Source organism: Diabrotica virgifera, chromosome 2, assembly GCF_917563875.1.
Source record: "Diabrotica virgifera virgifera chromosome 2, PGI_DIABVI_V3a".
Taxonomy (NCBI): Eukaryota; Metazoa; Arthropoda; class Insecta; order Coleoptera; family Chrysomelidae; genus Diabrotica; species Diabrotica virgifera.
This window is the reverse complement of record NC_065444.1, coordinates 225,154,649-225,179,976: the sequence shown is the minus strand read 5'-3', so window position 1 is coordinate 225,179,976 and position 25,328 is coordinate 225,154,649. Positions and strand designations below refer to the sequence as shown.

Below are 25,328 nucleotides of genomic sequence, written 5' to 3'. Positions count from 1 at the left end.
AATTACAGTTCTTGATCATTTAACGTGGCTCCTCCTAAGAACTTACTTGTTCTAGTGCCAACTCCACTAATAAGTGGCCCAGGTGGACCCCCAGGAGTCCACGAGGGACTTAACGGGGTCTACGTTGGCGTGAAATAAAAATGGGGGTTCACAAGTTGTATGTGGGGGTCCACGAAAATTTTGTAGTGATTTGGTGTTTATTTAAACAAATTTGCATTTTTTTATCGTAAAATATCAATGGAAAATATAATGTTTTAATCGTAGGGACTCAAAACTGTCATTATAACAAGTTATTTTGATTAAAAACAAGTTTTTGATCAGATTTTAGTGTAGAAAACGTTAAAATACCGTTTTTTTACATTTTCCTCAATTCCCAAAATACATGTCTTTCTATTTGACTGAAAATTTGCCCAGAGATAAAAAGAAGAGAAAGAGATTTGCCCGGGGTAAAAGCATTTGTATAGTTTTACAATACAGAAAGAAATACGTGGAATGATATCAGAGATAAAAATATAGGCGTCTACCGTAAATACAATTAACTCGGAAAATATCGACAGTACGAAAAAAAAAATGGTTAAAAAAATTGTAATAATTATTGTTAACACGATTTATTTGGAACAATTTCAGTTACTTACTCGACTATATAATTTTGAGTCTGAAATTATTGCATGTAACTTCTCTTGTATTGTAAAACTACATCTACAAATTCTTTTAACCACTTAAAGTCCTGTGTTTTGGCTATCTGTGGGCAAATTTTCAATCAAATAGAAGAACATGTATTTTGGGAATGAATCTTCACATTTGGGACGAGTTTTAGGAATATGGTAAAATGTAGCAGCAGGGGGTATACGGAAACCAGTAAATTTTTTAAAGTGGTCTACGAGAAAAAATAGTTTGGGGACCTCTGGTGTAGAGAAACATACTGCGGTCGGTCAAGCGAAACGTAGAACAGGGGTTACTGCGAAAGTATCAAAGTTGCTTTCCTACGAAGGTAATTAAATCCATTTACTAAGGCTGAAAATCAGTACACACATTCTAAATTGAATATAAAAAAAGTTATTATAGTCGATCAGCTGTATGACGGGACAGAGCCGGTTGGTCGGCCCCAATGAATGTACAGGGTTATTCACTATATTTTGACCCCCTTTTAAACTGCTTTATTTACAAAATTAGAAAAAAATGTAAAATACAAAAGTTATTCGATTTTTTTAATTATGATTTTTTGACATATATATCGTACTAGTGACGTCATCCATCTGGGCGTGATGACGTAATCGACTATTTTTTAAATGAGAATAGGGGTCGTGTGCTAGCTCATTTGAAAGGTTATTAAATTCTCTATACAGTACTATAAACATTAAAATCATTATTTTTACAAGGTCTCCAAAAAAATTTAAATTATTAATTAAACAATTAATTTAACTTTTTTAACTATTTATAATGGGAAATAAGCCACAATATTATTAAAAAATGATTTTTATTAACGTTTCGACGCCTGAATCGTAGTATTATTTTGTATTTTGACAACGGCACCCGATTTGGGCGTCGAAACGTTCATAAAAATCATTTTTTAATAATATTGTGGCTTATTTCCCATTATAAATAGTTAAAATTGTAAAAATGCCACAAGAAAATAGCTTCAGAACAAAATTAATTTAACAAAATTTTTTGGACACCCTGTATAATTAATTATGTTAATTATATTACTGAATAGGGAATTGAATAACCTTTAAAATGAGCTAGCACTCAACCCCTATTCCTATTTAAAAAATAGTCGATTACGTCATCACGCCCAAATGAATGACGTCACTAGTACGATATATATGCCAAAAAATCATAATTTAAAAATCGAATAACTTTTGTATTTTACATTTTTTTCTAATTCTGTAAATAAAGCAGTTTACAAGGGGGTCAAAATATAGTGAATAACCCTGTACATTCACTGGAGCCGACCGACTATAATAACTTTTATTTATATTTAATTTAGAATGTGTGTACTGATTTTCAGCCTTAGTAAATAGATTTAATTACCTTCGTAGGAAAGCAACTTTGATACTCTCTCAGTAACCCGTGTTCTACGTTTCGCTAGACCGACCGCAGTATGTTTCTCTACACAATCACAGTAATCAACTGTGAAAAATCTAGCTTTAGTAAATTCAAAGAGATTTTTCAGCGCTGCCTCTTGGACTATAATGAAGGTTGGCTATACTCTATACTGTTTCCAAATTCGTCTCTATCTTTTGCTTTTCTTAAAAGCGTCTGTGTGTTTAACTCGGTCCAGTCGTGAATATTTTTCAGTCAGGATATTTGTCGTCTACCAGGACACCTTTTTCCTTTGATTTTACCCTTCATAATCAGCTGCAACAACTCATACTTATCATTTCTAATTTACTCAGAAATTCTCCTCATCTTCTCTTGGTTGCTCTATTGTTGATCAAATTTATGATTTCGGATTTAGATCTTCCGTAATCCAGACTCCAAAGTATTTCATTTTGTCCACCAGCTTAATGTCTTCTCACTCTGTAAGGTTTTCCTTCTTACTGTAACTTACATTCGTTTAAATCCTAAATCCTAGTTTTTCCTAACTGTATAAAGTAATATCTCCATTATTTTGTAGGTAATCAAGCCAGAAACGCCGCCTCTAAATCCAAAACCATCGGCATCCGTTCTAAACTCATTATATAAAACAGGTACAAGACAACCTTCATCTGACGATTATGCTATCATGGGTTTTGACAGCGGTCGTAACGAAAGAGACAAAGAAAACTCTGACTACGTCAACTATTCAGCAGCAGTGTCTAACAAAATTGATTCTAATCCTAAGAAAGGATCTTTATTTTCAACAACAAGCGACTATGCATGTATGCAATCATCAAGCGACTACGCATTGATGCAACCATCAAGCGACTACGCATTGATGCAACCTTCCACCACAACAGCTGAGGTCACTGATAGACGAGAGAGCCTTGATACATCACCACTGATCGGTCATCTTTCCTTGATCGGTATTAAGGAAAGCCAGTCAATGTGCTTTCAACCCATTAAAGAAGATTCTGGATCCTCACCGGTGAACAAAGGTGGAAGAAAAATTGATGGTGAGTTTTTTTAAATAGCAATGTATATTATTTATGTGAATTGTTAGTTTCTATGTATGATATACAGTCGAACCCGCTTATTGGAATAGCCTTAATGCCAAGCAAAAATATTCTTATAACCGTGATATTCTAATAACCGATCATTGGTTGCTAGCCGTAATAAGTGTACCGAATATACGTAATAATAGCACATACTATGTTAATATGTATATTTATATGGTTTTAGGTCTTTTTATGTCAATAATACAATAGCGTAACGTATTTATTAAAAATCCAAATTACTTTATATTATGTGGATGCATACAGTAATTAATATGAAATGTATGCAATATATAGATTATGTAAATAATTTCGTATTAAAATACATAATATACTTAATAAGAAAATTACTTATTTAGTCTTGAAAAATAATTGGTAATTGTAGCTTGTTTTTTTTTACATAAAATACTAGTCACTTTTGTTGCTCTTAATTATAAAAATTAGAAAAATGTACAATGGTTTGGCCATCCTGAAAACGTTTTATAACTTTACAAGCGATTTGGATGTGCGAACTGTTTCTTAAAAATTTTATAACAGGCATGTGGGTGGTCATATCTATAGTTTGTAGAGAAAAGGAATTATTTTACGACTGAATTTGTCGGTAAACGATTGAATTGGTACTCATAAGAACGCAATAAAATATTTATTACCTATCTGACAAACCCAAATAATATAAATAAAATAGCACTACAGGCCTTCGAAGCCCTTGGCGAGAAACCATAATACAAGACATAATTTAAATTTTTAGGAAATTCGAAATTGTAGGTAAAAATTTGTTTTTTGACCTGAAAAATATTCTAAAAAGCGGTAGTTTTATTAATACGTATTCCAATAAACGGATAAATTTATTAAGGAGTAAATGGAAACGTTTCGGGACCTCGAATTTATATTCCATTAACCGAGATATTCCTATAACCGGTACTCTAATAAGCAGGTTCGACTGTATGTAGTTTTCTTTTATGTTCAGCAAACATGGTCAGTTTAGTTTTATTTGAGGTGATTGAATATTTTGTATAATTTTGTCGATTTAGCGTTCATGGACTTTGATGACCTGGGCAGCGTTCAATTTTAAGACTTTAGTTTAATCAAAACTGCATCAGAACTACAGAGGCATTACTCTGTTAGCATCTGCTTATAAAATCTTTGGAAATGTATTGTTTGAAAGACATTAAACATTTTACAAAGAATATTGTTGATCAAAATCAATGAGAGTTTACTGCTGAAGCTGGTCGACTTCAAAGCAACCTGTGACAGTGTTAAAAGAACTGCATTATACAGGTTGTAACAAAAATACAGGTCATAAATTAAAGTACATATTCTGGGACCAAAAATAGTTCGAATGAACCTAACTTACCTTAGTACAAAGATGCACATAAAAAAAGTTACAGCCCTTTGAAGTTACAAAATGAAAATCGATTTTCTCGAATATATCGAAAACTATTAGAGATTTTTTATTGAAAATAGGCATGTGGCATTCTTATGGCAGGAACATCTTAAAGAAAAATTATAGTGAAATTTGTGCACCCCCTAAAAATTTTATGAGGTTTTGTTCCCTTAAACCTCCCCAAACTTTTGTGTACGTGCCAATTAATTTATTATTGTGGTACCATTACTTAAATTCAATATTTTCAAAACTTTTTTGCCTCTTAGTATTTTTTCGATAAGGCAGTTTTTATCGAGATGCGGCTTCTTTTTTTAATACGTTTACATATAAAAATTTATGGGGGTTTTCTGCCTTTAAACCCCCCAAATGTTTGTGTACGTTCTAATTAAACTATTACTGCGGTACCATTAGTTAAACACAGTCTTTTTAAAACTTTTTTGCCTCTTTGTATTTTTTAGATAAGACACCTTTTATCGAGATGTGGCTTCTTTTTTAATATGGTTCAAAATATACCTAAAAATGTAAACCGTAAATAAATTTTCATATTATTATCAAGTGTCCATAATCGTACTTAACCATATAAAAATATGTGGTGGATTTGACAAATATTCAAAATATCTCGATAAAAACTGATTTTTCGAAAAAGTACTAAGAGGCAAAAAAATTTTTAAAACATTGTGTTTAACTATTGGTACTATAATAATAATTAAATTGGAACGTATACAAAAGTTTGGGAGGGGGGGAGGGGGGTTTAAAGGAACAAAACCCCCATAAAATTTTTGAGTGGTTTCCAAATTCCACTATAATTTTTTCTTAAGATACTACTGCCATAATAATGCCACATGTCCATTTTCAATAAAAAAGCTCTAATAGTTTTCGATATATCGGGAAAAATCGATTTTCATTTTGTAACTTCAATGGGCTGTAACTTTTTTTATGTGCACATTTGTACTAAGGTAAGTTAGGTTTAATCGAACTATTTTTGGTCCCAGAATATGTGAATAAATTTATGACCTGTATTTTTGTTACACCCTGTATAATGCAGTGATAGACTTTGGGATCCCACCTATGTTAGTTAAGTTGACCCAACTAAATGCAAAACGTAAGCTCGTGCGTTAGAATTGAAGGAGAAATCTCTACGTTCTTTGACATCCATTAATTGTCTAAGACAGGGGGACGCGCTGGCGTCTCCTCTTTAATATTGCCTTGGAAAAGGCAATCAGAAAATTAAATATTAGAATGAATGGAACTATTTTTAATAGATCGACGCAAATTCTCGCATTCGCTGATGATATAGCTATAGTGGGCAGAAGTATGAAAGACATGGTGCAGTGTTTTACAAGGCTGCGGACGCGGTAAGTGAATTAGGACTTATGGGTAAACGAGGAAAAAAACCAAATATATGTTGGTTTCTAAAAACTCCCGAAATATTTAACAGAGAAATCAACAACCATATCTTTGAACAAGTCAAAGAATTCACATATCTTGGATCGCTAGTAAACGCAACAAACACGACAAGCGAGGAAATAAAAAGACACATAACAATAGCAAACAGAACTGTTCACGGTCTCCGGAAACATTTAAAAAATAAAAATATAAAACGTGCAGTAAAGCTCAATATATGCAAGACCTTAATAAGACCGGTTTTGATATATGGGGCCGAAACGTTGATCTTAGCTCAAAATGATGAAAGACTTCTTGGTATTGTGAGAGAAAAATTCTTAGAAAGATTTTTGTGGCCGTAAATAAAAACGGGTTCCTACTTGCTTTCCTTTTCATCTCACCTCTATTACCGTATCCACTATCACCGATCAGTGTTGACTAGCTTTAGTTCACACTGCATTAACAACACTGGCCACAAAATCACAATTACCACAAAATAATCACAATAAAGTAGCACTTGCTTATGGCAATGATTTTCCCGAACTTGCGCAATGGCAGCTATGTACGCATTTGATCCCGATTGGCGGCGCTAGTGTAGTTGGAGGTCAACGTTTTGACAATTCGTGAAGTTTGTATATGGTGTTTTTGATTACGATTTAACAAATAATAAATTATGGCAGAAAAATACGGATCTTGGGCTGTTTGTGCGTTGAAAAACGAATAAAGGAGAAGGAATGCGAGAGTTACTGGAAAAAAGGAAGCCCTTATCGAATGATAAACTATATTAATCATCGTCTCAATGTTTTATTTCTACAGCTCGGAGGGTATAGATCTGAGGGTATTTATTTGGTATTGACTCACTCCCCCCACGAGTCTAGTGTGTATATGATTTATAATCTGCCTTACTTATTTATCAATTTAAAATTCCCAAATAAGTGCGCTCAGCATTAATTTTTGTGTTTATCTCGTTTAAAAATGTGATATTTTCAAAATATGGCTGCCATGACAGTTGCGCATTTGGGGTGAATTTGGTTTAAGCATGGGTTGAGCGCAGTGGATTCTGCAATGTTGCCTTATTTAAAAAAATTATAATTCCTTATAGAAATATAGAATGTGTTATTTAATTAAGTATAATTATTTGGGTGTTTGTCTAGGTGAAAGGCGACCTTAAATTTAAGGTGAAATTAGAAAAAATTAGGGTTAGGTTTGATCAGGTTATGTTTTAGTCATTAAAGAATATTTGAATGGTATTAGGTCACTTTAATTTTCAGTTATTAACTTGTTTATTTTATTTTTGATTAGGTTAGGTTTGATCAGGTTATGTTTTAGTCATTTTAAAGAATATTTTAAAGGTAATATGTCACTTAAATTTTCAGTTATTAACTTGTTTATATTATTTTCGATGACGCTAAGTTAGGTTTGGTCAGGTTATGTTTTAGTCACTAAAAAATATTGAGAACTTGGGAATTATTTCAAATTATTATTACACATTTTTCTATATTATTATTTCAAATATAATTTTTATTATATTTTCACTTCATAAAAAGCGATTGTAGATGTGGCAACAGTGTGAATGTATATAAAATTGCATATCTTAATCCGTGCGTTTATAATAAATTTTGATCTGAATTTTATAGTGAAGTATTCTATTTTTACAGTCGAATCTAGGGGCAATATCTACGTAATCTGTTTCAACAATTTTTTTGTTGCAAATATGTGCATTTATTGTCAGCACATATGTATCCCTTCTTATTGCTACAATCACCTTTTTTCTTACCAGAATATCTTTGGGAAACCTGTGTCCTGATGTTCTAGATGAGCACAAATGCACAGGACAACATTGAGGGATTTTATGCTCTTAAGTTTAATTCACACAGCGAAACAAATATGCAATATTTACTTGGAAATATATTGATTTGAAGTGTTGACGTAAGTTGAGGTGACCTCCAACTACACGAGCGCCACCTACGTTGAGCTTTCCAGATTAGCTGCCATTGAAATTTACAACGCTTGTTGTGCAGTTTAGTATTACACCTGATATTACAATATTTTTCTTATTTTTCAGACTCTTCAGACTACATGGAGTTATCGCTGTCAGCCTCTAGCAGCGAGTGCGTCTCACCTGCCGCAAAAATCTCGCGTCCAAATTCCGTGAATAGTGAGTCAGCCGCCAAATCGAATTTTTTATCCCGCGGCAATTCTGATAAGTCGCGTCCACCCTCTGTTTCTTCGGACACTTCGCGAAGTGCCACATCTCGGCCAAGCTCCACATCTAGTGAGCTTTGGTCGTCATCTTCAACTCTAGTCAATTCGCGTCCCGAATCTGTAAACTCTGATCGAATCGAAGGGAACTGGACAAATAATCCTTCACAGAAGGACGCCAAACCAGAAGAAAAGACGGAAAATAAACTGCATTACGCTAGTTTGGATCTGATAACGCAAGACGAAGAAAGTAGAAGTCCTAGAAATACCAAGGGATCCCAATCTTCGGAAGAAGCTTCTTCTAGTGTTCAGGGGGAACCCACCTTCGTTTACGCTGAAATCGATTTTGTTGCAAGCGAAGGATTAAAGCAGAATAGCAACAGCAACCAAAGCTTAGGGAATAATAATACAAAAGTTAAGAATTAGTTTTATAATTTTTTACTATTTTTTTTACAATATTAGAGTAAATAAACATTTTATAACAATTTACAGGTATAAATATTTATACAGTATTCACTTATCGTTCTGCATACTTCGAAAGAAGTAAAACATTGTCATGTGATATATTTTTGTACAGCTCACACAAAATCAGTTAAATATGCCTTAAGCTTTGTTGCGATAAATAACACTATAAACACGGTTCATATACAGCTTTGTCGAAAAAGTTTTGCTGTAGCTACATTTTGGCAGCTTATGAGTTCGTAAACTTGTTTTAATACCATACTGTGTTCAATAAAATAGAGACTCAAAAGTTGATTTTACTCTAACAAAACTCGGTAGTAAGAAATGTTTGATTTTGTATGGCCATTGGGTAGAAAGTAAATCTGATTATTTTACTATGCTGTTACTATAACGAGGCACAGACTTATTTAATAACTAGTATAACCACAGATTTTGGTCAATGATTCAACTACAAAACTTAACAAATTATCTTTTACTTTTTATCATTGTCACTGTCAGAATTACTGCCAAATAAACTGCAAATGTCAGAGTAGTAGAGGCCTAAGTTTATGTATTTGTATCATTCCATAATTTATTTGATCATTTTTTATTTTTTTCAATAATTATGGTTTATCCTAGTGTTGAAAAAAAAAACAACCCGACGGTTGATTAGTAAAATGTTTGTTAAACAATAAGCCTGAGAATGTAAGCAAAACATGCAATAGACCATTCCAAGGTGACGATACTTGACAGCGTCTAGAGGGCAAACATCATTTGTAAACAAAGTATGTTTAGTGCAGAAAACCATTGTTTCATTTAAAAATCTCATTAAAATGCCAGCATTTTGTTCAGTTGTAATGTGTTCCAGTAGAGGTGAAAGAGATAAAGTGAATTTTTTTAGAATCTGCCGCATTTAAAGATCTAGGAGATATTTTAAATACACTCTCAAAAGAACGACTAGAGTTACGAGTCAAAGCTCTAAAATGGGGCTCTTTTTCCGAACGTTTCTTGAAGAATACGACATCTTATAATATATTCCAGACATTTCATAAAAGGTAAGGATACAAAATTGTACTAAATAAACCTAAGAAAGATTTTCTTTAAGAATACTGATTTTCTGATTATATCGGGTTTCACATCCCCTGTAAGGGTATCATAATATCCAATATATGACATTTTTGCAGTTAAAACCACAGATTTTTAATAATAAAACGAGAAAAAAGTAAAAAGAACACTGAAACATCGTAAACAACAATGAAAAAGTCGACTTCAAAGCAATCATAGATAAAAGTTTTAGTATGATTGGGTAGAATGCGATCTCACTCTTCAAAAAATATGTCACGTATTTCAGCGCCACCTGATTAATTGGAAGTATACTACAATCTAGCCTCCACGCTAGGTACATAGCCTCCATACGGTACTTCCAATGTTTAATATTTTATTCAATTGGACAATAAAGGTAAAACACGTACAACTTTTGTTTCTTAATTATTTATTTATAAAATGTGATATTAAATATATGTTTACTTGTTGAACTTTTCCACCGTCTGCACACAACAGCTGAACGGAGCCATTAGACCTAACAACAAAACGCGAAATAAAGTGTGTATTTTAAACCCGTTGGATAAACAGTACAATCAGAAAATCTCTACCTTACAATCAGAAAAACTTCAAAAAACAAGACTGAATAATATTATTCTTTTTATGGTGACACAAACAAACATAAAATAATACCGACCATAATGACCAATGACCACAGACAGCGCAGGATTTGTCAAAAGTCATGTTCCACCAATCACGATGCCGAAATCAGCGCCTCGCACACCCTCTGAAAAATTGGAAGTAAACTAAATACGATTACATTTTATTTACTAGAGTGCGCGGGGCATGAAAGCAATGTTTACTTGCCCCTCAGCGATGCTGTTAAAGTCACGTGACCTGGAATGGTCTATATAGTTTGACAAGAAGTGACTTAACTTAAAAATCTAAATTCTTCTCTTGTCTACGCTCTCGAGTGAAGGACAAACCTTTAATATTGCATTAGGTAGTTCAGGAGATTACGCTGATACCTACTAGTGGCATAACACAAGTCTATTCGTATTTTGATAGTTTTTTTTTACAAATTTCGAATAAATAAGGCAATTATGATATAATTTAAGATTTTGTATGACATAATGGCCCGAGACTAACATTTTAGAACTACCGTATGTTTGCAGCCTGAAATCACTTCAATTATAGGACTAAACGCTATATTTCTAGATAGCAGATATTTTATTACGTAATTTTTTAGTTTGTTGACGGGATAATATTGATAACATGCGCTTAATCGAAAACAGGAAACTGTTAACTACTATTTCCTTGTTTACTTTTCACATAAAACAAATTGAACTGTGTTACTACTGTATTTAACTAATTTTGAAAATCCATCAATCTAACCTGATAGCACATATTTTTATATTCTCTAAAGTGTTTATTTACCTATTTATTTTATTTTCCATCAGTCATTTTAAGGAAAAAATTATTCAAAATGTTTGAATTGTCTTTATTGTTAGGGTTTGTGCAAGCAAGCACATTGTACATAAGTAATTGGCACTGTATAATCAGATTATGTTTGAGACAAATATACTTGGTAAATGGTTCATAAAGACTAATGGAATGCGTAGAATTCACTTGTATGTAAGAGTAATATCTTATATGTTGCTATGTCTATAACACTTTCACAGGCGTCTTTAAAAAACTGATTCTGTTTATAAAATTGACCCGTTCATTAATTATTTAGATAAATAGTTATTATTTACCTAGTTTTTAGACGACGGAAGCAGTAGAAATAGTGGAGTGAGGCAAGGGTGAGTTTTATTGCCTCCACTTTTAAATATCTACTCCTTATAGACGGAGAGGCAGCGCTGAAAAATCTCTTTGAATTTACTAAAGCTAAATTTTTCACAGTTGATTATTGTGATTGTGTAGAGAAACATACTGCGGTCGGTCAAGCGAAACGTAGAACAAGGGTTACTGAGAGGGTATCAAAGTTGCTTTCCTACGAAGGTTATTAAATCCATTTACTAAGGCTGAAAATCAGTACTCACATTCTAAATTGAATATAAATAAAACTTATTGTAGTCGGTCAGCTGTATGAAGGGACAGAGCCGGTCGGTCGGCCCCAATGAATGTACAGGGTTATTCACTATATTTTGACCCCCTTATAAACTGCTTTATTTACAGAACTAGAAAAAAATGTAAAATACAAAGGTTGTTCGATTTTTTTAGTTATGATTTTTTGACATATATATCGTACTAGTGACGTCATCCATCTGGGCGTGATGACGTAATCGACTATTTTTTTGAATGGGAATAGGGGTCGTGTGCTAGCTCATTTGAAATGTTATTCAATTCTCTATACAGTACTATAAACATTAAGATCATTATTTAAACAGGGTGTCCAAAAATTTTTTTTGAATTAATAGTTAAACAATTAATTTAATTAAAAATGTTTTTGGACACCCTGTATAATTAATAATCTTAATGTTTATAGTACTGTATAGAGAATTTAATAAACTTTTAAATGTGCTAGCACACGACCCCTATTCTCATTTAAAAAAATAGTCGATTACGTCATCACGCCCAGATGGATGACGTCACTAGTACGATATATATGTCAAAAAATCATAATAAAAAAATCGAATAACTTTTGTATTTTACATTTTTTTCTAATTCTGTAAATATAGCAGTTTACAACTGCGTCAAAATATAGTGAATAACCCTGTACCTTCACTGGGGCCGACCGACCGGCTCTGTCCCGTCATACAGCTGACCAACTATAATAACTTTTATTTATATTTAATTTAGAATGTGTGTACTGATTTTCAGCCTTAGTAAATGGATTTAATTACCTTCGTAGGAAAGCAACTTTGATACCCTCTCAGTAAACCCTGTTCTACGTTTCGCTTGACCGACCGCAGTATGTTTCTCTACACAATCACAGTAATCAACTGTGAAAAATCTAGCTTTAGTAAATTCAAAGAGATTTTTCAGCGCTGCCTCTTGGACTATTATCTACTACGACTACTGTACTAAACCTTATATGAAAATGCAGGTAATGAACATCAGAGCATATGGAATAAAGTTAACAAGAGTCCACAATATAACCTATTTGGGCGCCAACGTTAACGAAAACTGGAATATAAACAACGAAATGAATACGCATTGATAAAGACAAAGTTGCCTTCTATAAACTAAGGAAAATTCTGATTAATAGAGATATTAGATTAAACCTTAAAATCAGATTGATACGATGCTACACATTGCTGTATGGCATGGAGAGGTGGATTCTTACAGGCACGAATGAAAGAACTGAAAGACCAGGAAGGCGAAGGATTTCCTGGCTGAAAAACCTACGTACGTGGTTCAACACAACAACCACAAATCTTTTCAGAGCAGCAGTATGCAAAGTGCAGATTGCCATGATGGTCGCCAACATCCGAAACGGGTAGGCACTACAAGAAGAATTCTATTACAACGCTCACATCGTCAATGACAGTGACAATCTGTCGATGTACCAAAATAAAAGTCACTAGTAATACAGGATTGCTAACTTAATTTATGATTTAGGCTAATAAATAGTCACACTTGATGCTACGTTCATCCCCAAAATAAGTTAGAGGCCACAGTTTCAGACACACCCAATGATCTGAAATTGTGACCTCGAACTTATGTTGGGATTGAACGAAGTCATAATATATAAGGAAATGAATAATTTATCGAATTTATGATAGATTTGTCTTAAATAGAATTTGGCTAGACATTTTTTATTAAAAATATAACGATTGTATATAAATTGAATTATGAGTTTTGTTTTTATTTATTTAGAAATTATATTCAGTAAACGATTATGTTAGGGCTTTCAAACATTTTGATGTGTTCTTTAACACTGTACATAAGTAGAATGACTGATCTATTAGAATTCTTTAGGCAAAAATTGTACATAGATTCGTTGATTTTTTGTTAAAATTTTAACAAGTTTTTATATTGTATTTTTGTAGTTATAACCAGTAGAGACAGAAGGTAAACTTATTCACTAGCATAATGTATTTATTATCATGTTTTTTATTTAATTAAACTAAATCTAAAATTATAGTTAGTATAATGGAATGTATACAGTGTGTTCGGAAAAGATCCAACGTCATGTAGAACACTTTGTATATTTGGAACTCTAACGTTCTACAGGACGTGCAAGTGTATTGAATTAGACACTACCTCCATATGGTTCCTCGACGAGAAAAATTAAACTTACAAGGTGAACCGACATTACTTGATATCCCTCAAGATGATGTACAACGGGTCGACAATTAAAGAAAACATCACATTTTAGTTTGTAATTGTAATGGCTCACTTTGTAAATATTAGTCGGTTTTGAGGTAAAAGAAATTTTTGATGTTTCCTGACGCGTACATTATAAAAGACGCGTTTAAGATATAAGAGTACTCAAATGAAAAAGTTTTTTAATTTTTGATGAAGGCAAAGAGAAAGAAGGATATAGATTTCATTATAATAAATACTACGTTCATCTCCAAGATAAGTTCGAGGCCTCAGTTTCAGACACATTCAATGATCTGAAAATGTGTCTGAAACTGTGACCTCGAGCTTATTTTGGGATTGAACGAAGTCATAATATATGAGGAAATGAAACTACGTCCATCCCCAAGTTAAGTTCGAGGCCACCGTTTCAGACACATTAAATGATCTGAAAGTGTGTCTGAAACTCTGACATCGAGCTTATCTTGAGATTGAACGAAGTCATAATATACAAGGGAATGTTGTTCTGAAGCTATTTCCTTGTGGCATTTTTATGATTAATTATTTATATGGGAAATAAGCCACAATTAAAATGAAAAAAATAATTTTATTAACGTTTCGACGCCCAAATCGGGTGCCTTGTAATGTATGTATATAATCAATATAATGTATGTATATAATGTATGTATATATCAATATAATGTATGTATATATGTATATATATCAATATAATGTATGTATATAATCAAGTACCAAATGTCGCAAATTCCTCGGTAGAATGCAGTAGGATGTGGTTACCCATACTGAAAGAGGAAGTCAATAGAAAGAAAATACCAAGATTAGTAAGTCAATAATATCGAGCTAGTACATATTTTATATTTTAGTATTACTTATATATTATCTAGTATTATTAATAATATTTATAATTTAAACATGTTACAAGTCAGAATTTGGTATTATTTTTTGAGAGTAAATTAATGTAAGACCAAATACTTACGATGTCGGGATAGTATCACAGGTTTTTTCCTGGTTTTCCCTTGTGATTTACTATGAAGTCTCTAACGCGAGAATTTTACTGTCGTTGCATTTGGTTGTCTTTTTAAAGACATATCACATGCTATAATTTTTTATGACGGATATTCTTGAGTTGGGGTTAATTTCATGTAATCGAATGAACTATCTTTCAGTAAGTCGTCCCAGGAACGCAACTCATAAATATTGGCAATATCATTTTAAAGTCTTCTACTTTAAAATGTATAATATATGTCTGAATTGCCAATATAAATGAGTGAGATTAAATAAATTATTAGAAGAATTTTTTTTTGCTTAGCAACAACACTTTAGTTTATTTTAGTAATATTTTGTATTTTGACAACGGCACCCGATTTGGGCGTCGAAACGTTAATAAAATTATTTTTTTCATTTTAATTGTGGCTTATTTCCCATATAAATAATTAATTACAAGGGAATGCTACTACGTTCATCTCCAAGATAGTCCGAGTCCGCAGTTTCAGACACATTCATGATCTGAAGGTGTGTCTGAAACTCTGAAATCGAGCTTATCTTGAGATTGAACGAAGTCATAATATACAAGGGAATGCTACTATGGTTATCTCCAAGATAGTTCAAGGCCGCAGTTTCAGACACATTCAATGATTTGAAGGTGTGTCTGAAACTCTGACATCGAGCTAATCTTGAGATTGAACGAAGTCATAATATACAAGGGAATGCTACTATGGTTATCTCCAAGATAGTTCGAGGCCGCAGTTTCAGACACATTCAATGATTTGAAGGTGTGTCTGAAACTCTGACATCGAGCTAATCTTGAGATTGAACGAAGTCATAATATACAAGGGAATGCTACTACGTTCATCTCCAAGATAGTTCGAGGCCGCAGTTTCAGACACATTCAATGATCTGAAAATGTGTCTGAAACTCTGACACCTAGCTTATCTTGAGATTGAACGAAGTCATAATATATATGGAAATTATACTACGTTCATCCCCAAGATAAGTTGGAGGCTATAGTTTCAGACACATCCATTGATCTGAAACTGTGACCTCGAGCTTATTCTGAGATTAAACGAAGTCCTAATATATAGGGAAATGATACTATGTTCATCTTCAGGATAAGTTCGAGGCCATAGTTTCAGACGCATCCATTGATCTGAAACTGTGACCTCGAGCTTATCTTAAGATTGAACGAAGTTCCTTGAGCTTGTCTTGGTATTGAACGAACTATAGTAACAAAAATGGTCTTCTGTCATGATTGGATATGGTGGCATTATTAAACCCCAATAACATGCTATCTTTACTATCTTCAAACAAAGTCGTTCCTCAAAAACACTGACAATACAATTTTAACGTTGTCATAATATACAAGGGAATTATACTATGTTCATCCTCAAGATAGTTCGAGGACACAGTTTCAGACACATCTAACGATCTGGTGTCTGAATTTGTAACCTGTGAAAATTTGAGCATATGTAAGTACATTATTGGCGTTAATAATCGTAAAAAAATCATGACAAATTTCTTACTCTGACAAAAAGCATTTTGAAGTTACTATAACTAGGTTGTCTGTACTTGTAGCTTTCCATATATGTAATAATGGCCTTAACCAAAATTAAAGAATTTTGAATCTGGTACTAGAATATTGTAGATAAGAATAGTTTTCTTTTCGTAATTAGTTCCTGTTTAAAAATTTCTTATATCTCTGCAAGTAGCAATGGTTTAAAATAAAAAATGCAGCTATTTTCTCATGTTGTACAGATGCTCCCATTAAGAGATAAAAAATATCGTATTGTTTCGAGAAAGTAGACAATTGGACGCTTAGCGTAATAGGATTGGATTGTAGATGTGTTTGAAATATACATATATTAAACAATTTTAAAACTTTTAAATTAAATTTAGGTTTTCTATTATCGTGTTTGATTATTATATATTGGAAGTTTTGAGAATTTGATTCTAGTTGTTAAAGTTGGTCAGTTTAATCCTGTACTTTCGCACGTAGGGAAAATAAAATTGATTGAAATAAATAATTGAGAATTACTCTTCTTTTGGTTTAAATAATCGTAGGTCCTTTATTTCTTACCCTTTCGTTTTTTCGCTCTGCATATCACATTTAATTAAAAACTTATATCTCCACTCATTTCATATATTCTGCTACAACGGTAATACAAGTAATTCCGGTATGTAGTGTACTATTCAAATAGTTTTATTTTTTAACACACATTCCTGATGGTTTATTTTTATTTGCTAAGCTTTCTCAAGTTGTAGACTTCTCTATAGATTCTTCGTCTTTATAAGCAATTCTGCTTGTTTATCGGTGGATTGATACCTCTATGGAAGGTATCTTATCACTCCATCTTTTGCGCGGTCGTCCGATTATCTTCTACCGATTTGTGATTTATCTTTTGCTATTTTGACCACACGGGTCTCACCCATCCTGCTTATGTGGTTATTTCATTCTTTTTTTCTATTTAATGTCTTCTTCTTTATATGCTCTACGTTACATTTTCTTCTAATGTCTTCACTCCTCTTTCGATCTCTCAGTATATTTCCGATAATTCTTCTCACTACTCTCATCTCTGCTGTTTCCAGTAGTCGTTGTGTTGGGTCTTATTTCTGATGCATGTCATTATAGGTGTTACAATGGCTTTATAAATTCTTGTCATCCCGTCAGTCTATTTGTTTTTTGTACTTGATGGCTCACTTCTTTGTCCAGGTCTCTAGTCCAAGAGGCAGCGCTGAAAAATCTCTTTGAATTTACTAAAGCTAGATTTTTTACAGTTTATTACTGTGATTGTGAAGAGAAACATGCTGCGGTCGATCAAGCGAAACGTAGAGCAGGGGTTACTGAGAGGGTATCAAAGTTGCTTTTCTACGAAGGTAATTAAATCCATTTACTAAGGCTGAAAATCAGTACACACATTCTAAATTGAATATAATGCAGTCACTGAAGGTGGATATGAGCTATTACCTCCGATTTCGTTGAACCTCCGTCGATTTGCATGAAGATTGGTGAGTGGTTAGTGGATATCTCAAGGAATAAAGGTGACATGGTGCCAACTTGCGCTTTTCCCTGGGGGTGGGTGCCACCCCTTCTCGCGGGTGAAAATTATTTAATTAAAAATAATTACATAATTCGATAGGGGGACAAATTCTAAGTAAAATTTGTTATGTAAAGTTATTAAAATAAATCAAAACTTTTTGGGTTATTAAAGATCAAAGATTTTAATTTTTCGTGAGAAAAATGCATGTTTTTAACCGATTTTTCATAAATAACTTAAAAACTAATAAGTTTTTACAAAAAAGTTATTATTACCAAAATTGAAGCTAATACAAAAAGAAATAAACCACTTACTAAAAAAACCTTTTAATGTTGACTAAAAGCAAGTTATAGGTAATTGAATGTATATTTCTTTCGGCGAGTACCCAAATCTAAGTTTTCAAGCTTAAATAACGGGAAAATGATGCATTTATAAAATAGACTTATTAAACATTTGTCAAAGTACTTAGAAATATCTATCAAATGAGTCCTCAAACAAGTTGATAACATTAAAATTTATGCTCCAAAATTTTTTCAAAATTTATCTTTTAAAGTTTTTTCCAAAAAATGTTTTTTTTAAATAACTCCGTTAATTGTTAGGATATAAGGTTCACCTAAAAACTATTTGAAAGTTATTTCCAAGTAAAATTAAACAACGTTGAATTTAATCTTTTAAACTCCTTACTTTTTTAAAAATAAAAGGTCAAATGGCCCCGGTTATATGGTTCTCGCAGCAAAATTTAAGCTTTAAACGTTTCTATCTCGGTTATTTTTTACCCTACAGAAATAATAAAAAAGGTAAAATATTTGATATAGAAAAAAGTAAAATTTGGTTATTTATCATTTTTTACGTATATTGAGTATTTTGGAGTTATTATCAAAAGAAAATGAAAATTACGATCATTTTAAAAATTCTGATTTTTTTAATTATACCTTTTTTTCAAAAATTTTTATTCTAAACCGGTAAAAGTTTTTGAAATCATTACTTATGCTAACATAAAGAAATTATTTTAAGGATTACTATAAATTTTAATTTTTATGGAAATGGGGTATGTTTTATTTTTCACTTTTTCCTAAAAAATTCGAAAGGGTTGTCTTATTTTCATCATAACTTGCTTAATTTTAATGCTACTATATTATTCTGAAGCTCAGTTGATAGGTAATCCTAAGTGCTTTGACAAGTTCTTAACAGGTATATTTATAAAAGGCATCGTTTTCCCGTTATTTAAGCTTGAATACTTAGATTTGAGTACTCGTCGAAAAAAATTTACATTCAATTACCCATAACTCACTTTGACTTAATATTAGTTTAGTTCCTTAGGTAAAGAGTGTACTCAATTTTTTATTATCTTCAATTTTGTTAATAATAACTTTTTTGTAAAAGCCTATGGTTTTTGAGTTATACGTGAAAAACCGCTTTAAAGCATGATTTTTTTTACGAAAAAATAAAATCTTTGATCTTCAATAACTCAAAAAGCATCGATTTATATTAATAACTTTATATAACAAATTTTGCTTAGAATTTGTCCTTATATCGATTTATGTTATTTTTTTGATAAAAGAATTTTCACCACCGAGAAGGGGTGGAATCCACCCCTAAGGTAAAAGCGCAAATTTGCATCATGTCACCTTTGTTGCTTGAGGTATCCTCTAACTACTCACCAATTTTCATGAAAATCGATGGAGGTTCAACGAAATCGGAGGTGAAAACCTTCAGTGACTCCACTAATATAAATAGAAGATATTATAGTCGGTCAGCTGTATGACGGGACAGAGCCGGTCGGTCGGCCCCAGTGAATGTACATGATTATTCACTATATTTTGACCCCCCTTGTAAACTGCTTTATTTACAGAATTAGAGAAAAATGTAAAATACAAAAGTTATTCGATTTTTAAATTATGATTTTTTTACATATATATCGTACTAGTGATGTCATCCATTTGGGCGTAATGACGTAATCGACTATTTTTTTAAATGGAAATAGGGGTCGAGTGCTAGCTCATTTGAAAGGTTATTCAATTCCCTATTCAGTAATATAAACATTAACATGATTAATTATACAGGGTATCCAAAAAAAAATTTTTAATTAAATTAATTGTTTAATTAATAATTCAAAAAAATTTTGGACACCCTGTATAAATAATGATCTTCATATTTATAGTACTGAATAGAGAACTGAATAACCTTTCAAATGAGCTAGCACACGACCCCTATTCTCATTAAAAAAAATAGTCGATTACGTCATCACGCCCAGATGGATGACGTCACTAGTACGATATATATGTCAAGAAATCGAATAACTTTTGTATTTTACATTTTTTTCTAATTCTGTAAATAAAGCAGTTTACAAGGGGGTCAAAATATAGTGAATAGCCCTGACATTCATTGGGGCCGGCTCTGTCCCGTCATACAGCTGACCGACTATAATAACTTTTATTTATATTCAATTTAGAATGTGTGTACCGATTTTCAACCTTAGTAAATGGATTTAATTACCTTCGTAGGAACGCAACCTTGATACCCTCTCAGTAACCCCTGCTCTACGTTTCGCTTGATCGACCGCAGTATGTTTCTCTACACAATCACAGTAATCAACTGTGAAAAATCTAGCTTTAGTAAATTCAAAGAGATTTTTCAGCGCTGCCTCTCCGTCTACTCCATAGATGCCATCAATTTCTAGTTTATATCTGATTGAGTTCTTTCACCTTGATTACTGTTGTTTTTTTTTTCTTAGTTGGGATTGTTATATTAATTCTTATGCTCGTATGTTACATGTGTGGACTAGTATGTGCAGACTATCTTCATCTTAGGCTATCAAAATTGGGTCTACTGCGTAACAAGAGTATTTTTACTTCTTCATGTCGAAATCTGTACACTCTTTCTTTGCTTACATTTTCGAAGATTTCATCGATGATTAAATTGAAGAGCAAGCGGCTTAATGAATCAACTGTAAGTTGTCTATCTTAGCAATTGTCCATAAGCAATTTTGCTTGTTCTTGTGTCCGCCATTCTGTTGATGTGATTGTTCCATTCTTTTTCTATTTAGAGTCCACTCGTTTATACTCAGTATTAGTTCTGATCTCGTTACTTCTTATTCAGTCTCTCAGCGTGTTGCATGTAATTTTACTGAGTATTCTCATTTTTGCAATTTCCAGCATTTTCTGTGTTTTGACTCTCAGGACGTGTTACTGATGCGAATGTCATTATGGGTCTTATGCTGGCCCTTATACTGATTTCATATCACAGTTACGCCATATAGTGTTAATGAGGCTTTTTTCAATGACTCCATTTCATTACTTCATTTCCATTACTTGTTCAACTCCATAAACTTCCAGTTTTCATATGATCCGTTCTTTACTGAATACTATGGTTCTAGTCTTCTTAGTTAAAGGTACTGTAGTTGATTGGATATAATAAGAGATTATTTATGAAGACAATGAGGCCGACTTTACTTAGTAACAGGACAACGGTTACTAAGTTATACAGTGTCAACTGTTACAAACAATACACGCTATCACATGTACAGTAAGCCAATTGGCTGCGGTAAGACGAAAAAAGCACCATCTGCATTCCACTTAGAATAGTAGATGAATATCTGAAACGCTAATTTATGGTAAGAATCTATAACTCTTTCTTTTGTAGAACATCACCCTTGTATCGAGTATAACATTGCGTAGATAGGACTGCGTATTTCTTATGGACGATAGAAGCGCGCCGATGCCGCTTCTATCGTATCGAGAATGAATCTTATATTGGCAAACTAGTAGCAACACCTGCTGGAGAGTTTTGGCAACACTGATCTGCATAAGTCAAACGTTCCATTCTTAACGTGAAATAAAGAATAGTACCACTATATCGTCACATTTTCTCATTGAATACTTTTACTGTTGACTGTATTTGCCCATTTTGTTATAAATATTTTTCCAATAAATAATGTTGTTGATTGTAATTTTGTTAGTTGTGCGACTGTTTAATAACGTCTTAGTGGATTGCCTAGTGCACACTGTGCTTGTTGGCAGTAGAGGATTAAATTTTATGTGGAGGCTGTTGTGTGGCAAAATATGGATTAAGTATATATTAGATTATGTAGCAAATTGTATAACGTATCATTGTTTTTGATAAATTATTTAACCAAAATCGAAATAGTGCGAGTAATATTTCTGCAAGGAGCATCTAGTATAATACAACTGTACATAATGTTTCGTTTTGTTAAAGGAAATGCAAAATGTTTCTTTTGTATATATATGTTAATGAGAATCTTGAAATTCTACCTTTTATATTTATTCTAATACTAGGTAGGCTATGAAACTCTAAGCGATATTATAAAAAACGCTAAGAGCGATTGTTGGAGAAGAATGATTTATACCAGTCATAGTAAATTTTTGAGCTTTTTCAAATATAAAGCTCCGCAATTTTCAAGAACTAATTTAAATAAATTCTTGAGGCATACGAACCTACATTTAAATGATTTTTCTCCATGGTTTTAAATATATCCAACTTGATTAAGGACTTGTTATCCTCAGATTTAGTTATCATGGTGAATTAGAATATAGATGCTTTGGAATCACACGTAAGTTCCTTAACTGATACATCTCTGTCACGATCTCAGACTACAATAAAATTGGTAGTATCAATTACAAATAATTGCGGTTTAGACTCGGCTTTGTGACTGCGATTGTGATTTAGGCTATGGAGGACATTAGTTGATTAGTTTTCACTTCGGTATGGGAAAAAAATTCATAAATATAAAAGTTTCTACAAGGTTACCGTTTATCTTTTATCCGTTTTAAAAGATTTGCAAGTGAAATATATGTAGGTTTAGTTAAAGACAATCGTAATAAAAGTCCGTGTGATGTTTAACAGTTTTAATTAATAAAATAGATAACTAAATTATAGATACTATTAAATTGACGAAATGTAAAAGTGTTTGTGTAATTGCGACTAAAATTTTACGAGTTCTCACAAAAGAAAATGTCTTTGAAATAATCGCGTTTATCTACTTAATATATGACTGGGTTGTCAATATATTAGTACGTCTTAAACTTCGCGTCCTTTCGATTATCGCCAAATACAGCCTCTTTCATTCGAATCTAAAAATCAACTGCTTCTTGCACCCCCTACGCTAAAACAAATTCTCTTACATCTAATCTCCCTTTTCCGTTTTCCCCTGAGAACCAACCTATTAAAATTGGATCAAAGTATGTACAGACTTTTTCCAATAAACGAAAACCAATAAAATTAGTCAAGACGGCTACTGTTTATCTTAAACTCCGATTCCAGACGATTCGCACATGTGGCATATGTGTTTGTATGCGTGAGACCCTTTTTCGTGCTTGTAATAATAATTAAGAAAAAATATATACAGTAGACTTAAAAATATGTATAAGGTAAAATATTTACAACTCTACATATATATACAAAGAATTACACATAAATATTAATTAAATAATGCACTGAACTTCTGCAAGTGGAATTGACCCCCAAAAAGAGACAAATATGGGAACAATATTTGGAAAATCGTTTTCACAATAGACGACGCAAATATTGAAGTAGTAAAACAGCTCACATACAGGGGCGTACTGATAACTGAGGACGGCAGCGAGGGGAGGGAATACGGAAAAGAATAATGCTTGCAAAATATTCTCTCTATTCAAAGACATCCATAGGGAAGTAAAAAAAATATAAAAGCATCATACGACCAATAGCAACAGCAACATATGGCTTAGAAAAATAGATCATGTCAGAGAAGACAATAAACATCAATATTTTGAAACAAAGATGTTAAGAAGGATATCGGGACCCACCTGCGACAGTAATTGTATGTGGAGGAATAAGGTTTAACCACGAATTGTATCAATATTGCAAAGAACCCTCCATAGAAAATTATGCAAAAATACAAAGATTGTACTGGGCAGGTCACCTTATAAAAATGAAAAATAAAAGAACACCTAATAGAACGCTTAGCGTAACTATGGTAAGATGACGGTCAGTAGGAAGACAAAGGAAGAGGAAGATAGACGAAGTGCAAACCGATCTTAAAGCGTTAAGAGAGAGAGATTTGGAGGCTCGTATTTGGTGATTAAAGAACGTCTACAAATAGACAACCAAAATGCAAATAATTTTTAGTTCAATTCATAACACTTGTTAAAAAAAAGACGGTAACACCGATTATATAAAATATAAAACAAGGTTTTTGTCAGTAATACATTTTGTTTCTCCTAGTATTTAATACATATTCCAGATCATCCAAATGGTACTATAATAAATAAAATCATAAATAATAATGCCGAGTATGTGGTTAATACTGTTATATTAGCTGAATCGAAAGAGAAAATAACAGCTTTAATAGACGAACTATTAAAAGAAAACCACAAGATAATTTTGAAATCAATATTTCAAAAAAGGAAAATGCTGTGTTCAATAGCACCCTCCAAAAAAAGGGTAGCCTACATGTATTTCTATATGGACAGAGCAAAGTGGACCACTACAAAGAAATTTGAGAGAAATTGAAATAGCAAGACCTGGTTTATGAACATGAGTAACATCGCTGTCACCAAAAATTTTCATTATAATAAAATTTCTAATGTTACAATGCTATGTAAGAAACATGTACACTGAAACAAGAAGACAAAAGACTAAACGTACCTATTCGAAATTTTCATAGAAACCTTACCATAACTATGATAACATCCAGCCTCCGCTAGGAGAAGGAACTTTAACAGTATTCTGTTTCAAAACTAAAATGTCAAAAGTTCCTCCAAAATTGCCTGGTTCTTTTAAAACGGTAGCAATATTTTGAGATGTATATTGCGTATACAGCACCGTATCTTTATCTTTTACGATTACGAGTTTATATCTCGAGACATATCTTTTACATGATGTTCCAAAAGAATCAAAACGTGTGACATTTAGCCCAAAACACTAAAAAATATGTAAAATTTCGTAAAAAAAAATACCTAAAAAAACTTGCATGTGCATAAGTGCTAAAATTATGTGTTCAATGTGGAATTATAACGTATATCTGAGGATTATTAGCCCTTGACATATATTTCTTATGTATTTATATACCTAGTTGTAAGGGTTTGAGAAAAGATTCATTTTTTAAATTTAAAAAAGCATTTTTTATCTCAACTTTTGATCTTGTTTTAATGATTAGACTGATACGTTTTAGGTAATTTTTGTCTGTATTTAGACTTGATTGTTGGACATTAAATAAATTATTGTTTTTGTCTGCCCTAAGAATGTAATAGTCTCAATTTGTTTTGAAAATTTTGTGAATACAGGATGTTTAAAGATTGTTAAAATAAGTTTAATTTTACAGGACCATAAAATTAAACTAAATTTTTCTTGGACTGTAAAATAAAGTAAAATATAAAGCTACTTCAATACAAGTTGTTTTATTTAATTTAAAATAAGTAAAGTATGATAGAAACCACAAAA

The 25,328-nt window shown here is 32.2% G+C and overlaps 1 protein-coding gene and 1 long non-coding RNA gene across 4 annotated transcripts in view; both read left to right on the top strand.

Moving 5' to 3' along the window:
- The window catches only part of LOC114330008 (insulin receptor substrate 1-B), a 241,734-nt gene extending 231,898 nt beyond the window's left edge, over positions 1-9,836 (top strand). For all 3 annotated transcript variants that reach the window (XM_028279301.2, XM_028279300.2, XM_028279299.2), the window contains 2 exons: positions 2,618-3,095; positions 7,967-9,836. In XM_028279301.2, coding sequence (XP_028135102.2) covers positions 2,618-3,095; positions 7,967-8,529 — 1,041 coding nt within the window. In that variant the 3' untranslated portion in view covers positions 8,530-9,836. The remainder of the gene's footprint in view (positions 1-2,617; positions 3,096-7,966) is intronic.
- A 1,903-nt stretch (positions 9,837-11,739) lies between these two features.
- On the top strand, positions 11,740-25,279 carry LOC126880441 (uncharacterized). Its single transcript, XR_007696590.1, has 2 exons — positions 11,740-14,290; positions 15,630-25,279. It is a non-coding gene; the product is annotated as an uncharacterized LOC126880441 (long non-coding RNA).
- Positions 25,280-25,328: the final 49 nt, after the last annotated feature.